Consider the following 18,079-nt stretch of genomic DNA (forward strand, 5'->3'; position numbering starts at 1 on the left):
TTATAGTTTACTTTTAAAATTTGAGAGGTCTGAGCATTAATTTCTATACTTTAAAGATACTTAAAGCACTAGTGCAATTTTGAAATGTTAGTATCCCAGAATGTAGTAACATTGATGTTGATGTCTTTAACATCAAATTAAGCCCTTGGTGTTGGCCGTATTGGAAGCACATATCTGCCTCAACAAAGGGGAGTGGGAACCCTACAAATTAATGACAAAATTTTCTAGTCAAAAGAATTTTTGGAGGGGAGCGGATTTTTTTCCATATAGAATCCCTTACAATTTGGATGCAGTGTTAAGCTAAGACATGCGACTGATAATTTAGGAAAGAAAAAAAGTCAAAGTAATTTTATAGTAGCAATAGTTTCTTTTTTTATTTTAATATACTTTAGGAAACAATATACAAAGCTGAGCTTTCCTACCATTTCCAGGTAACAGCAGGAAGCTCCAATTACACAAATTTAGCGTTTTGTGATGGCTAAGAACAGCAGTCAGCACCAGACTTGAACAGTTAGCTACAACACAAACATCCTTCAAAATGAAATGTCATAATAGCAAGACAGGTAAACCAGGGCTTAACAAATGACAACCACTTGGGAAGTGACTTAATCATTCTTGTTGAATTTCATATTTCATTAAATATCTTATACACAATTTCCTGTTATTATGCTTTAAACAAAACCTCCCTTAAGGAATTAATTCAATTAAGTATAAATACTCAACAAGAATAGTTATGATAAAGAATCCCCAGGTAGTTCAAATTCTAATATGCACTGACCGAAGGAAAAGAAAAATAACAATTTTTGTTTGTTTTAACATGTTTATTACAACAGATACGATTCACATCTGACTAGCTTTGTTTCCTCTTTCCCCTCCCACAACCATGTTCATTGGGCCATTTCTTTATATTTGAGCAATCAATGTACTTTCAGCACACATGCCCAGCAGTATTTTTAAGTCCATTCTTACAGGGTGCAAATGGATTTCAATAATTTATACAAACAAGTGGGTTATGCTCAATCACTGCAATTTTAAGCTACTGTACACAGGAATGAAAAGGTTATAGAAAAGTGCCATAGCAACAGTGCCTTAAGAAAGGAGAAAAAGAGGAGCTTTAAAAAATGGATAAAATCAGATCAAGGATTTCAGAGGGAAATGGAACACACGGGAAATGAAAAACATTTCTCTGCAAAACAAATGGAGAAGCACTGCTCTTGATCAGGTGCAAGTGTGGAGACAGTTGTTTCATGATATTTTATACACTGCCCATATGGTTCAAAATTGTATCCTTAGACACAGATCGCCTGGCGCTTGCACTGAATTTTTGAAAATGCAAGATTTCTGAATGATAAATTAACCCCCCAAAAATTTTTTTAAAAAAGCTAATTTTGCAGACAGGTTTACATGTAAAAGGCTAGGTATTTAGCCACCTCAGCATTGATTAGTTTTGGATGTCTAAGCTCTGTTACACATGGCTTCCCATGGCTTCACTCTACAAAACGTATTTACAACGTGAAGAATACATCTACAAGAAATCTACATTTCAAGGGTTTTACAAATCAATCTTGTATCTTTCCCCTGAATTGACTCTCACAGATCCCCGTCCCCTTGTCATTTTCTTTGCCCAGCTTAACGGTCCAAAGTCTACTTAAATGCAGCTCAAAAAATGTTAAGATTGGGCAATAGATTTACAGTTTCTGTACTCAAAACCATGTGCAATTATTCACATCTTCACACCATGAAGGAATTCTGATTTTTTAGCTTTTCGAGTTCCTTAATTTGTTGTCTCAAAAATAGTATCCTGAAAAATAAAAGCTGACGTTAGAATCTGTGTGTACATATAAATGTTAACAGAAAAACCAAGTCTTTAATTTAAAAAGTATCTTAATGAGTAATTACTAATTAAGACTAATCAAAAATGGTTATAATTTCTCAATAATTATTTTGAATATAATGATTGAATTAATCACAAGATAAACCTATATTGCATGTTTTCTGGCTCACTAATCCGTAAGATTATATCTAGTGTAAGGTGGCAATCATTTAGAAGAGCAATTCTCAATGAAGATGAAGGAACATAAAAATGGAACCAAACAGAAGTTCAAATGACATACCATATATTTAAAAACAAAACAAAACAGAACACAAATTCTACAGGTAACTAGATTCCCACTAACGTCACAGAACGCTTCCTCTTTGACCCGCTCTCTTCTGTGAACTACTGATATTTACTGCCTACATTTGTGATTTTGACATCATCACGCACTGGCTTGATATTTGACTATGTATATACTGTTTTCCTAAGATACAATAATGAATAGCGTAATTTCCTAAAAGTCCCTGATGTGTCTATTAATCCAAAGTGAAGTTTTATATACATTAGAACAAATTTCAGAGAAATCCTCTAATAAAAGAATTACAGTTGATATTCAGAAAGTACTTTCGGAGACTACAGTAATTTAAGAAAAAAAAAAACAAAACAAAAAATTCACTTTCCTGAGTTTACTATGAATTTCCATTTGATATTTATCAAATATTTATGATTTCGAGACGTGAGTACTTCAACCTCTAATCCTTTATATATAGACAGGACATGAAGCTACTGAAAGTTTGTCCTCACTCTTATCATTAATTATGCATTAAAAAACCTTATGCTATTTTGTGACTTTGATATTCTACTTGAATGAAATACTAGATTAAGAAAAATGAGACAAGGGGGCCTGTGGCTCAAAAGGGTAGGGCACCAGCCCCATATGCCAGAGGTGGCAGGTTCAAACCCAGCCCCGGGCAAAACCAAATCAAGAAAGAAAAAGAAAAGAAATATGAGATAGGAATCTAGGAGGGAAAAAACAAAACAAAACAAAACAAAACCAAGGTAACAGGTGTAATACATATCACTAAACTTGCTATATAAATTTTTGTAACATCCAAGGAATCAATTAGTGACAAGGATATTATAAATAGTAATTTGAAACTTCAAGTAAAACAATGCTGACCTCAATTCAAGAGGAACATTTATAATCACTTGCTGTCAATATTTCACTTTTTAAAAAATGTATTTTTGGAACTTATGGAGGTATAAGGGAAGTTACGGAAGTTGTAAGGGAAGAAGCCTAATGAAACACTTATCATACATTAAAATAAAATCTATATGACTTTTCACTCACCAGAAATACTAATGCAATTGTAGAACATAGTACAATATATATCAGAGAACTTTAAAATTTCATAAACAATTTTGTGTTCTTTGAGTTAAGATACGTAATTCTAAGAAGTATTTATTTCAGTGAAAAACTTACCTTTGCTCTCGCAAAGTTGCTTGAATCTCACATACTCGGACTAAAGATCTTAAATTTTTTAATTCAGTACAAATTTCTGACATGTGAACACTTCCCATGTTATGGGCTTCTTCACGTAATCTTGATGCCTATAATTAAAAAGAAAATGATCATATAAAATAGATAATTTCTAAGTAGAACTTTATAGCAAAATTAGATAATAATTCTTCCTTTTTTTTTTTTTTTTTTGGCTGGGGCCAGGCTTGAACCTGCCAACCCGGGTATATGGGGCCAGTGCCCTACTCTTTGAGCCACAGGTGCCACCCCAATAATTCCTTCCCTTTAAAGACACAAAAATGCTAGTGCATCTTAGGAGAAAAATGATTTTAAGAAAATGTCTCTAATGGTCGCAAGTACGTATTTTAACATCTCCCCATTTGGTTTCTTTAAAAAACAGCATAATAAAAGATTGTGGGTCAGCCAAAGAGATTATTATTCTTGCAACTGAGGGACAATATTGATAGAAGAGCCTCCTGAATGATGAGATGTATAACGTATTCTCTGTATACTTTCAGAATAACCCAGGTGATTATCTGATGAAAAAGAGAGACAAATGGCATGTCCTAAGATCTTAGGGATGGGAGCACCCCTAAAGAAAAAAAAGTCACCTAACTTCTAGCTGCTGGTCTAGAGAGTGAGTCATATTAGGTTAATAGTTCTAATGGATTCTGAAAATATCAGAATGGCTGAGTGGCAAAAGCCCATTGGTAAAACTGGGAAAATCCATTATCTGCACTGCTTGGCAATTTTTTTTAAGTAGAAGAAAAAATAAAAATATAAGGCCCTTAGCACAGAGCTAAATGTTGAGTACTTGGTAATAGTAACTATGGTAATATTAAAATATTTTCCCCAGCACTTTGGGACCCTGAAGAGAATTGCTTGAGGCTAACCTGAGTTACATGAGACCCTGCCTTTACTAAAAAAGAATACTTTGTGAAACCACAGAAAGTTAAAAACCACTTTATAAGTACATATCGAATATTTTATAATCAAATTAGAAACTAGTTATTTTAAATTCAGTTTGAATTTAAAGTGGTCCAGATTACATTTTCTAAAACTTGAATGAAGTCGTTTAGCTAGTCACCCAAATGTGAAGCATGGGCTGTGAATCAAGTAACATACCTGCTTCTCTGCATGATCTGCAGGCCATCCTTGAACATGTTTTATGAGATTTTCATTGAAGTGTGCTGCTAGCGTAGGGGTTAATGAACACGCAGGTCGGGCAGATGAATTCTGTGGTACAACTGTTGCATTTGATGCATTACTACTAGAAGTATGATTTGGACCAGGTGATGGACTTCTCTGGCTACTAGAAGAGAAAACAGAATTGAATGTGTAGTAATGTTTTAAAGTAGTTTCCGGGTATCCTAGAAATTGCCTGTTAATACCTTCTTTAATTTAAAAGATATTCAAAAAAATTTTTGAGACAGAGTTTAATTTTTAAGAAAAATGTTATTTTAACACCAACTAGAATTCAAAGATCCAAAGTATATTTCTATTATACATTTGGGGGGGGGGGGGAAGAACCCTGAACACTGCTGTCAGGGTCAATGTAAAATAGAAATAGACAAATGGCATGTCCTAAGATCTTAGGGATGGGAGCACCCCTAAAGGGTGCTCATCTACATAAGGAGGGGGAAAACATTATCTTTCGACTATTCAACATCAGAACAAAGTGTTCTGCTGAATCAGAGGATAAAACAGTGAAGTAAAGCACAGGCACTTTACTGGATAGCACTCAATGAGCATAGTGGTAAAACAAGACCAAAAAAGTTAACACTCTGAGATTGTTCATCTTCTTTTAAAAGTGAATGGTTTGGGCGAGGGTTTGGGGATATGGTGGTGAGAACCAAAAAATTTAATCACCCAAGTTGATTTCCTACCTGCTTCACCAGACTTGACTTTGAATGAATTTCAGTTATTTCCAAAAACTAAATCTCCCAAAGGATGAAGAGTTTTCATCACTGAGGATATTTAAAATAATACTGCAGCCTCTAAAGACAATTTAAAAGAAGAATTTCCCAAAAATGTTCTGAGCAATGGCAACATTGCTGGAGTAAGTAGACAGCTTCCCAAGGTGATTATTTTGAAGGGAACAACTCTCATTTGGATGTATAAGTTCTGAAATGCTTGTTTAGAAAACAACAATAAAAACAACAGTTGAATTATTTTGCCACCTCACAGCATGAAATAAAAATAGGAAATTAAATTAAATGAAAACCACTCATTCAACAAATTTCATTTAAAGTTTTGTATTGTTAACACAAAGAAAAGTGATAACATATTATAGCACTATTTAACTATCTAAGTAGCAATCCATTTAGGGTTAGAGTTGAAGCTTTTGGGAAAGCTTGACATATACCTCTTGGGAAACATAGGCCCAAGTTTCCAATGTGAGGTTTTTGGCTTCATCAATATACTTAAATCAAAACTGATATGAGAAGGTTAAAAAGTGATATAATTCTAACAAAGTGTTGTAAAATCACGTGCACCCCTTTTGTACAAGTATATTTATTCCCATCTTATTCCACTAAGTAAAATTAAGGAAAAGAATCACTTTCTTCAAAATAAACCAGGCTTCACTACTAGGGACCATTATATAGCTGTAATATAAAAATCTTCGTAAATTTTATAACACATGGACTATGTTAGGCTATCCATGGATTCCAAGATTAAGTTCTATCAAACATAATATTCAACCAACACAATATGCCATAGTGAAGAAAATAATGTATCTCAATACATGGTCTCAATTTACCTTGAGCGCTGAAGACTTCGAGGAGAGACAGGCTCATGACCTTGCTGCTTGTCAGCAGTTACAGGCTGCTGCGGGGCCGACTGTGACACTGGTCCTTGCTTAACTACTGGAGTAGTAACCTGAAAAGTCAAAATCTGATGAGATAGGCTTCTATTACATAGACAAATAGCATGGAAACTAGAGAAAAGCAAAAGTTGTAGTATCAATGAAACTTTCCTATTATTTCTACTAGCCAGTGATTAACAGGGCTGTCTTGTTTTCTAAGATTAATAGTATAGGCCAGGCAAGGTGGCCTCCCACCTATAATCCCAGCACTCTAGGAGGCCAAGATGGGTGGATTGCTTAGCTGAAGAGTTCAAGACCAGCCTGATGAAGAGTTAAGACCCTGTCTCTGAAAAACAGCCGGGCATTGTGGCAAGCACCTGTAGTCCCAGCTACTCAGAAGGCTGAGGCAATAGGATCGCTTGAGCCCAGGAGTTTGAGGTTGCTGTGAGCTGTAACACCAAGGCACTCTACCAAGGGTGACAGAGACTCTGTCTCAAAAAAAAAAAAAATAATACTTGGGACATAAACATATTTAATTGGGTAAATTATTGTCTAGGCCCTCAAATCATATATACACCTCTCCCTGTAAGACCCAGTCAAAAATTTGAAATAATGTAAAATCTAGAGTTTTTAAAAGTGAGATCAAAGAATGTCCCAAAGACTAGAAGACAGTTACGTTTTGAAATTTTAGATCTAATTTCTTTGTTAAATGACCCAACACCATAAAATTACATTCCTAACACAGCATAAGAAATAAATTCTCCCTTCCTGTTTGTTACTTTTCTAGCAGTAAAAGTAGAATATCTATGTTACCATATCTTACAGATGCTCAGATTTCAACCACATAGAGAGAAATATATACATTGGTCTCACAGAGAATAAGCTATGAACTACACAAATTCAACTTGAGAGTTTTTTCAAACATGCTCTCATACAAAGATAGACCAAGAGGTCAGAGGGATACATACACTATTTATATTCAGGTGCCATAGAGAAAACAAACAGTTTAAATGTAAGCTTCAAATTAAGGCACAAAGAGAGATGCAAGCCTTTTGTGATTAAGTCAATATCCTCTGGGCTGCTAGATTTTTGTTTGTTTTAGATGATTACTAATTTCCCCAAACATATCTGGAAAGTCTTTCTACTTCTCGATATTACCTCTCAATTCTAGTCCAAAGTCTTTTAAAAAGAACTTTTAGTAAGTTCTACGTAAGCCCGTGTCCAATTAATTTTTAAAACAACTTGAAACAAAGGTTTTTTGAATCCAAAAGACTGTAAAATTACTATACTACCATTTATTTCACTTTTAGCCACTATCTACAGTACTCTTAAAAATACCACCCTGAATTTAAGCTCTAAGCTCTCAAAATAAAATCTCTTTGGTACTGAAAATTCATGTTTAAATTCTTCCTCCACCAAAGTATAGGCAATGACAATAAAAATAACTTGAAATTAAAAATATAAATCTACACCAGGTGTCCTCAAACTACATCCCACAGGCCACACGCAGCCTGCCTAGGACATTTATCTGGCCTGCCAGGTGTTTTTGCCACCACTGCCTGTCCTGCTTAGCAGCCGACTCGTCCCGGGGCCCGCAGTCCAGCCTTCCAATGGTCTGAGGGACGGTGAACTGGCCCCGTTTAAAATGTTTGAAGACCTCTGATCTAGACTGATCCTAAAACTCTCACAGATCAATGGTCAAGGTATGGATGGGATGAATAAGAACACCTCAAGTTTTCTACTACCTTCAAGTTATGTGTCTTAATGTATTTTTATTTTTTGCCTTCTGGTTAATATACTGTTTGAATAAAGAATTTCTTAGCATTAAAATGTTCGAAACAGCTATTGTTTCCCAACTACTAAAAAGAATTTATCCGTAACACTATTAAGAATTAAAGGAAAAAAAAAAGTAAGTCACGACTTAGAACATTCTAAAGCTTTAATGTTTTCCTAGTGATGTACAAAAGCCAAGAATGAATACAATTGGCATTTACTCATGAATTCTGGCCCAAGACTCAAAATGATGTGATACAAATTTTGACTATAGCATTCTAAGGTCCTGTTTCATGGGTCAGTAAGAACAGACCAGCCATTCTCTGTGTTCTAAGGAACCACCAATCTAAGATTTTGCTTGAAGAAACATGCAGTACAGCTTGGTAAATTGAGTTCTGTACTCACAAATACCTAGATTCCAAATTCTGGTTCTACTCTACAAAAACTAGATTAAAATCTAAGTTTAATTCCCTTAGCTATTAAATGAGATAAATGATTCTCATGTGAAAGTCAAATATAATACATACAGCTCTTAGCTTAGACTCATTTTAAATAAAAGTATGAAAAAAATTACTGGAAGAGATTCTCATGTCTTTCAGAGCCTGAAAATTTTATAAACATTAAGACTAACTCTGTATATCTTTATCTCATCCTTTATATCACAAATCCCAAAGCCAATAGAGAATGGGCCTGGATGGTGTATAGAAGTAGCCAGGATTCAGGTCCCCCCTTTACTCTTCAGTGAACTGAGAAATTCTAACCTACATCAACTACCACTCAACTGTCATTCATTTCACAATTACTGCATTCTCAGAGGGCTTTCTCTACAATACAGATTCTAAAACATTAATTTCCCCAAAGTAGTTCAGCTTCCAAATTTCCCTCAAAGGAGACATACCTTTGGCTGTGATGAAACAGGAGGAGTACTAATCAAAGGCTTGATAGGGACTGTGTTAGTCTGAGGTGTGCTTATTCTTGGAGACACATAGGATCTTGGGGATGATGCATCAGATGTTAAAGACATTGGAGACTGATTAGATGGCTGGGCTGTAAAGAACGAAGCAATTACTTTCAAAAACAAAAATTAAATTAATTATAAACCTTCATAATATATGTAGTAAAGATCTCTGCATCAGTCTATACACCCTACACCCTCTGAGGACATATACACAAGTAAGTCAGAGTAAGACATCCTTAATGACTCAGCTATGTGTTAGGAGATTAAGCACACTCTCTCCTTATTCAGACTGGGAAAGGAAACTAAACCTGAACCTATTCCATGAAGGCCTCCTCAATATCCTTATTTCTTCTTATTCTACATGTAAAAAGAGGTGCCCCTGAAAGTCTCCTGCTTGTGAGGTTAACCAGAGAATTATACAAGACTTTGTATTATTATACTTCCATTCCAGACCAGGTATTCCTGTTCTGTTTCTCACCCTACCAAAAAAGTTCACTTCCCTGAGTGTATTTCTCCTCTATTTGGATACTTCATAAAGAGGAATATATCTAATTCAAAGCAGTAACTGACAATTTCTACATTTTCTGGTCAAAAACTATCTAACATCAACCTGACCCAAACTTCAACTCTTCAAATACATGCAACGTTTCACAAAGACAGAAGGTACATCATAGTTTACTTTCAGCTTTGGACTAAAAGATTTTATAAACAACTTAAACTCTGATTATTTACATTATTATAGACTTGATAGCAAGACATTAAAAGTCTAAACGTGCTTCATCTGGTAAGGAAATAAAAATACAGCAAGTATATACTAGTGTTGCAAAACCAAACATAAAAATTATTAGATAATCTCTTTAAAAACTTTTTAAAAACCACTACTAATTATCAAACAGATCAAACTATTATTCTAGAGATAGCAAAGAGTATGAATACCTTGTGTAGAGAGCTGAGCAGTCTGAGAAATCAGAGATGTTATGTTGAACGCAGATGGTCCAGCAGTAAGAAACTTATGAATTATAGACTGCAGTGAGGCTTGTGTCACAGCTGCTGTAAGAACTAAAAACATATTATTTCCTAAATTTAAACAAAAACAGAGGCATATGGGGCATTAGTACCAATTCAAAAGCCCAAAGAGACCCCAGAAAAAACTGACATGTTTCAAACTAGCCTTAAGAGCCCAGGAAACAATACAATGAATTTAAAGATTGAAATGATCTGAGGCAGAGAAAAATAAACTTTTTAACACATTAACTGCCATGTTAAGTTTTATTTAACTTATACACTAGTGGTGAGCCCGGGGCCTTGTGAAGCATGTGCGTGTATAATTTACATGTCTCTTGACCTATCCTAATCTAATAAAGCACCATGACCACAAGGAAAACTTTTTTTTCTACCATGGCAGTTGATGTGTTAAAAAACACTAAAGAATATTCATAGGAACTTCTGATTAAGCCAGAAACCTAGCCATATGCAAGTAAAGTACTTGGTACATTATTTAGAATTAACTGGATAAATGGTTTCTATTTCACATGATTGCTTTTTTAGACAAGCTGAGCACTCAAACACCACAATCAACACCCACTCCAATAATCTTTTAAAAATGGATATTAAAAAGCAGGCAGGGCTGGGTGCAATGGGTCATGCCTGTTACCCTAGCACTCTGGGAGGATGAGGCAGGTGGACTGCCTGAACTCACAGGTTTGAGGCCTGAGCTAAGATAATCGAGCCCAGGAGTTTAAGGGTGCTATGAGCTGTGATGCCATAGCCCTCTACCAAGGGTGACAAAGTGAGACTCTGTCTCCCCCCTCCCCACCCAAAAAGCAAACATATAGAAATACTGTGTATTTTTGATGCATAAGCTCTTTTATTATTGTAATTATCTTATACTAGTGTTGCCTTAAACTGTTTCAAGGCCTCACTTTGTCTAAATGAAACATTTACTTATCAAATGAGAAAACCATAGTTAAGTTAAAGAATAAGATCAAAATATAAAAATGTTGAGGACAAAAAAAAAAACAAAAAAACAAAACAAAACTAGCCCGAGATAGTTTTATTCTTAGTATTAAAAAAGAACTTCTTACCACTTATCACTACAAATATATTATGTGAAAATGTACATTAAAAAAGAGATTAAACAGGACAGTGTACGATGTGCTTAGGATTTAATGTATGAATCCAAACGGTTTTCAAATTAAAACCATATCCACTTTTATTCAGACCTTTTCAATGTTAACGGTCTAAACACTTTAATACAAAATTGGAAGGCAAGGCTGAAATCAAATGATACAATTAATCAGAAAAAACTGTAAAACTTTATTCAGTACCTACCTACTTTCTCAAATTTTTTTCAAGCATTTTAAGTAACTAAATTCCTACTCTTCTAGGAATTAGGGTATTTTTAATATTCTAAATACTTTTTTATTATGCCCATACAAGTATCTGGAAATAGACTAGAAATAGAAAGCTTTTATAGTAATGTTAACAAAAATACTCTTTTTACTTGAAATTTCACCATACACATTAAGCACACACAATGGCTTCCCTCAAGTAACTACCAAATACACAGCAAGTCCTGAAAAACATACAGAAATAACTCATTATACTACCAATGATCTTAAGCCCTGGGGAATATAAATTCCAAATTTCAAAAGGAAACAAAGACTACTCATAAGCTGAGTATTTTAGTCCAATGCAAATGCATTTTAAGAAATTGTTACTATGAAAAATTTACCTTCATTTATTTTAGATATGTCCACATTAGAATTATTAAGCTGTAGCGTGGCTTGCAAAGCAGGAAGCAATTGTCTAAGAAGATTTGGGTCCTGAAGTAATGGAGGTATTGGTGATTGTGGAACAGGAGAAACAGGGACTGCTGAAGCAGATGTGGGTGGTGCAGATGTGGGATTCAGTCCAGAGGCAGAAGATGTGGAAGGAGTTGTGCAAGAATGTGATACAGATTTGTCTCCTGATGTAGATTCTAAATAAAAAGAAGATAATAAGGCTGAAAAAATTACTTGAACAGAGGAACTGGAACAAAACATCAAAGAAATATCTTACATGTGTCAGGTAGAGAACATTTAATCTCATCAACTCTTACAAGGGATCACACAGAAAGTGCTGAGTATTTGACTGACTGGTATAATGAAGCAGGCATTTTTGTATCCCTATTTCATAGGTGACAAAACTGGAAGATTACATAACTTCCTTGAAGTCACAAAACATAATAAACCATACACATGTCTGATGTGATGCCTACTAGTAATGCTGTCTGAAACACAGTTATTATTTTAACCATACATTCAAATAAGTTCCCATTAGTATAGGAGGATAATGTCTTTTTTTTTTTTTTTGAGACAGAGCCTCAAGCTGTCCCCCTGGGTAGAGTGCCGTGGCATTACAGCTCACAGCAACCTCCAACTCCCGGGCTCAAGCGAGTCTCTTGCCTCCGCCTCACAAGGAGCTGGGACCACAGGCGCCCGCCACAACGCCCGGCTATTTTTTGGTTGCAGCCATCATTGTTGTTTGGCGGGTCCGGGCTGGGGATTCGAACCCGCCACCTTAGGTGTATGTGGCTGGCGCCTTAGCCGGTTGAGCTATAGGCGCAGAGCCGAGGATAATGTAATTCTACAGGACTTTCTGTCTCAAAAAGGTAAAGAACACTGTAAGTACATAAAAACCAACCTAAACATAATAGCCTTGATACGAATCAGGATAGGCACCAAGGTGCCCCCCCCCCAAAAAGGGTGAGGATGTGATGAATGAATAATAGAAGACTCTTATTCTGAATTTTTATATTTAATACTGAGTTTCAGAACTACTTTCCTTTTGTAATTAAATAAACATGGCAATGAGCTATCTATATTTCATTTAAACATCTGCACTAAAAAAGACCCTTTAAATAGTTAAAAAAACAAAAAAAAACCCCACCATCCCACCTCATAGTATTTAGAGATAGAAAATGTATAAAACATGCACGGAATTTATTTTAAAGTGGCTGTTTCAAATTTATACAGATCTGATGCAATTGTAATCAAAGTCCTAATAGCATTTTTTAAAATGTTATTTTGTTCATTTTAATGTAGGGATGGGGGTCTTTTTTCTTGTCTGGACTAGTCTCAAACTCCTGGCCTCAAGTGATCCTCCCACCTTGACCTCCAAAGGGTGCTAGGATTTTAAGTGTTAAGATACTTGGTCCTGATAAACTAATATAAATCCTGAAGAAAAACAAAGCTAGCAGGACCTTCCCTGCCAGACATACAATCACTTACATTTAAAATAAAACCAATTCATGATTGAATTTTTGTATATATTTAAATCTTTATACTATTAGAAGAAAACACAGGAAGGCATCTTTCAAGATGTCAAGATTTCTAATGTTACAAAAAGCAAAACTATATCCAAAGTACCAGTAACAAGAATATTTTAAAGAACTTCTATAAATAAGATAAGCTATCCAATAGAAAAATGCACAGAAGACGTAAGAGATTTCACAGAAGAAACCTGAATGGCTAAGGAATGCAAGAAAAGATGCTCAACCTTTCATTCATAATCAGGAATATGTAATATAAAGCAAGATGGATTTTACACTCACCATATTGGCAAAAATATTTAAGTGTGACAATACCAAATGTTGGCAAGGAATAATTGGAACACTGCCTTACATTTCTGGTGCAGAATAAATCAATACAACCACATGGAAAGTAATTTAGCATTATGAAGGAGTAATGACACAAACAATTCATGACCCAGTAATTCCCTTGACATATATACCCTTAGAGAAACTGGTAATATATAAGTGAGAAGAAACATTCAACAATTATCATAGTAGCACTGTGCTTTGCTTTATTCTAGCATGAACCTGGAAGTAATCCAAATGACCACCAACAAGAAAGTAAGCATAAACTGGTGTTTCATTCTGTGGAATTTTATTAATATGTGACTTTAATGGAAGAAAAAAATATTACAAAAAGACCTTTTGGTAACAACATTCTGACTGGACTACTCAAGACGTTCATGTATGTTTTTGTACAATATTGGTACAGAGATTAAATATGAACCTCTTTCTAAAGCATCTTTAATTTCTCACCCATAACCACTTCTTGAAGATTTTCAAGACTGCATATACATTACTGGCAAGCTTACTGAAAAGGGATTCCCTTTGCAGTCTTTTCACAACACCACTTACATGATCAAAACACTAGCAAGTGTGGCGTCTGTCCCTGTTCTGGAGTAAAAGGGTGTGTGATTAACCACGAGCAGCTCAGAAGGCTTAAGATTACTTTTAAGGAGGGCTCCTTGAGTCTGGGATACTGACTGCCTATTATTTTCAGCCTATTGTCCTAGATTCTTAGACAAGTATAAAGAAACCAACAATAAATTCTTTCTTTGTGAAAATTCTGCTATTATTGTATGTTGTGGGGCAATCAATCACAGACTTTATCAGCAGTTTTCTCCAGATCACAACCCCTTCCCTTTAAAAAACATGAGACAGGCTCAGTGCCTATAGCTCAGCCGCTAGAGCACCAGCTGCATGCAATGGGGATGGTGGGTTCGAACCTTGCCAGGGCTTGCCAAACAACAATGACAACTACAACAATGACAAGAAAAAACAAGATGTTGTGGTGGGTGCCTGTAATCCCAGCTACTTGGGAGGCCGAGGCAAGAGAATCACATAAGCCCAAGAGTTTGACGTTGCTGTGAGCTGTGATGCCACAGCATTCTACCAAGGGTGACATAGTGAGACTCTGTCTCAAAAATAAGTAAATAAAAATATGAGACAAAGTCTTACTGTCACCTAGACTGGAATTCAGTGGAACAATCACAGCTCACTGAAGCCTTGAACTCCTGGGCCCAAGCCATCCTCCTGCTTCAGACTCTCCAATAGTTGGGACTACGGTTGCATGCCACCATGCCAAGCTACTTTTAATTTTTTAATTTGCAGAGATGGAGGTCTCCTATTATCACTTTTAAAGGTCCTTTCACGTAACTTCAGGGCATCTTAAGTAATATTCTACATTTTTACTTAGTACACACACAGTTAAATTGGTATTTATATCTCTCTGAAATTATCTTCCTATTCTGTTATTTCTGGGGTTTTTCTCCTGCCTTTAGGAACAAGCAGAAGTACTGAGTTGGCAAAGGAGGTACGAGGATGTTTTCAATTATATTTTGCTGCATCCATAATCTATTCATAGTATTAAAAAATTAACAGATGGGCTTAAAAATCCTCCAGTGGTGCCCTCAAGCCAAGCAAAGGAAATACCCCCAAATAGGAAACCAATACACATCACCACCATAAAAAAAAATAACTAACATCCTTAATTTCTACTTTTTTTTTGGGGGGGGGGGCGGGGCTGGGTTTGAACCCGCCACCTCCGGCATATGGGGCTGGCGCCCTACTCCTTTGAGCCACAGGCACTGCCCAATTTCTACTTTTTTTTTTTTTAACTGGAACAGATTTCTTTTGCAGTTTCGTGACACAGTATAGATTAGTGTGGAATTTGGTTGATCCTACTTATGAAAACTGTTAGGCAAGTGACATCTCCACAGGCCAGAATTTCTCTACTAAAAGGAAGTCTGCCTATCAGGATCACCTCTAAAGTTAAATACACACACACACACACACACACACACAAATACTGGGGCTCCATTCCAGCTCTAATGAATTTGCAAAGGTCAAAAGCTGTTTATGTAATTCTAGCATCCCTTGCTGGTTATGAAAAATTTAGACGAGAGAATGTCCAAAGTTCCTTTTAACTTTAAAAGCTTTGAAAAAGATGAGCAATACAAAACTTAAAAATATGGCACAATACAGAAGTGGAGTAAAGGTCAGATCAATGACAGGAAAGCTAAATCTTTCAGGTATATCTTCAGCATACTATAATTACACTATTTTTTTTATCAGCTCCACCCACCGTTCCAGAAGACACTCAGATGAATGCCCTTTCAGAGTATATTACAGATTTAAATATTTCTTATATTGTGTGCCTAAATCTACATATATTTGGAAACTAATAACTCAGTTTAATAATTATGCAAACATACAATCAAATGAGATGTAGTTTTTTAGTTTTATCATTAACAGAAAAGGTAGAAGTTTTACATTTAAGGTGCTGCCTTAGTGCTAGTCCTCTTTGTTCAGAGTGCCCTAACACAGATTTACCAGATTACTCAGCATCTTCTATTACATAATAGTTATTATTACTTTCTCCTTCAGGAGAGGAATTTTGTTGTATTTATCTTTGCAGCCTAATGCAAAACAGTACTTGGCACCAACATACATTTGTTGACTGGAGGCCAAAAGATGACTGAATCCCACAAAGCTAACTAAAGTGCATGTGTATGGGCACTCTACTTCTAGGCCAATCTCTCTGACTGGCCTCAAAACTGATGACACTAGGGAGACAGCTTCAGATCTCTATCAATGTACCTGTCAAAGAAGACAACGAATAGCTTTCGTTTTATGCTATACTCATAAAGGGAAGTAGTACTATATACTTTAGAGACAAACTTCACTTGGACTGATTTTAAATCACATCTTTTAAAAATACTTGACCACTTTTTATACCCATAAAGGCAACAAAAATACTATCTGGAAGAAGTAAATAATCTTGTACTTTGCATATACCAATCAATAGCACATTTTAATTAATAATTTGTCTGAAATCTTTTAAGCTGGAATCTGATTTATCAGGATGTGAGGCTAATGCATTTCATAACATGATTATAGATTTTTATCAAACTAAACATAAATAGAAAATGTGGATCTTTGAAACAGTTTAAGACAAAGAATGAATAAGAGAAGGAAAGCAGTGTTTTACATTATGGAGTCATTTCAACTGGTTCTTCCGTTCTTAGAGTATTTAGCCCTACTCTCATTCCTTCAATGCAAACTTTCTCAAAGCATTCAAGAAACCTAGGTTACTTCAAGTGTTCTTTCATAATCAGTCTTTGGTAATGGAATGGTATCTAGTATTAAGTTTCAGATTTTTGACTTTGCCTATGATCTTTTTAAAATATTTACCCATTTCTTCCTAAGCTATTTCAAACTCTCCGTCACTCTCACACTGCACATTTCTATGACATGTACGTCTCTAATTCTTTGACGTGCTCCATAAGCATGTCATCCTTTGATTTTAAATTGTGTGTATTTAAGAGATAAAACCTTTCCCGTATGTTTTATAATTCTTATGCTTTATAATAATTCACTTGTATTTCCCATTTTTGGCAGGAGGGGGAGTAATCTACTGAAGACTAGATTAAGAAATCTGTTACTATAACCTATCTTTTAAAGGTTTAAATTATTTTCATTCTACTTTTCTAATTATAGATACCCTTTCAAACTACTCTAGAGAGCATAAACCAAACTCAAAATTTCTGACCTACATTTTTACAGTATGTCAAGTAACTCAATATATAGTAATCTAGTAAGACACTGGTGATAACTGCACTTCTAATCATAAATTTCCTAGGGTGTTTTTACAGCTGCTGTAATAATGAACAGGACATAGGAACATGTGAAGTTTAAACTACTGCTACATCAAAGGCAGCCCGTTTTTTCTATTCTGTAGTACTGGTGTTACACGGGAGACAGGAGGTCATAAAGAAAAAGTATGCTAGTATAATAGAAAAAAATTTAAGGTAGCTAGGTGACAATTATAATGTTACTGTGACTTTCATTTTAGAATTTCTGACTACTTTTAACCATATATCCTAGAACAACTGCTATGCATTTAGGAATATATATAAATATGTTTATGTTTCATAACAAAGACAATGTATTTTTTGCAACTTATTTTATGCATTCGCAATATCATGCTAATACATATAAAAAGATAACAGATTTTGCAAAATTGACCTGCATAGACGCATCAACTTACACACTACCACACTGTTGTCACTAATCAAGAGTGAAATTGGCCGCATTTTAATCTTAACTTTCAGTATGTACTGGCAATCTTTCCCTTGTATTGTTTTTATCCTGAAAAAATATAGATAACATAAAATTTACCATTTTAGTGCATAATGCAATGCTATTAAATACATTCACATTTTGCTTGGCCTGTAGCACAGTGGTTACAGCACCAGCCACCCAGCTGGTGGGTTCAAACCCAGCCCAAGTCAGCTAAAAAACAATGACAACTACAATAAAAAATACCCAGGCCTTGTGGCAAGTGCCTGTAATCCCAGCTACTTGGGAGGCTG

The 18,079-nt window shown here is 35.2% G+C and overlaps 1 protein-coding gene across 2 annotated transcripts in view; it reads right to left on the minus strand.

Moving 5' to 3' along the window:
- Positions 1-347: 347 nt before the first annotated feature.
- The window catches only part of WAC (WW domain containing adaptor with coiled-coil), an 87,831-nt gene continuing 70,099 nt past the window's right edge, over positions 348-18,079 (minus strand). For both annotated transcript variants that reach the window (XM_012803321.2, XM_023511467.1), the window contains 7 exons: positions 11,607-11,852; positions 9,809-9,931; positions 8,813-8,961; positions 6,097-6,215; positions 4,461-4,647; positions 3,300-3,427; positions 348-1,801 (listed from right to left, as the gene is read on the minus strand). In XM_012803321.2, the coding sequence (XP_012658775.1) occupies positions 1,732-1,801; positions 3,300-3,427; positions 4,461-4,647; positions 6,097-6,215; positions 8,813-8,961; positions 9,809-9,931; positions 11,607-11,852 (1,022 nt within the window). In that variant the 3' untranslated portion in view covers positions 348-1,731. The remainder of the gene's footprint in view (positions 1,802-3,299; positions 3,428-4,460; positions 4,648-6,096; positions 6,216-8,812; positions 8,962-9,808; positions 9,932-11,606; positions 11,853-18,079) is intronic.

The sequence above is a fragment of the Otolemur garnettii genome, unplaced genomic scaffold, assembly GCF_000181295.1.
Source record: "Otolemur garnettii isolate 467f Iridium unplaced genomic scaffold, OtoGar3 scaffold00019, whole genome shotgun sequence".
Taxonomy (NCBI): domain Eukaryota; kingdom Metazoa; phylum Chordata; class Mammalia; order Primates; family Galagidae; genus Otolemur; species Otolemur garnettii.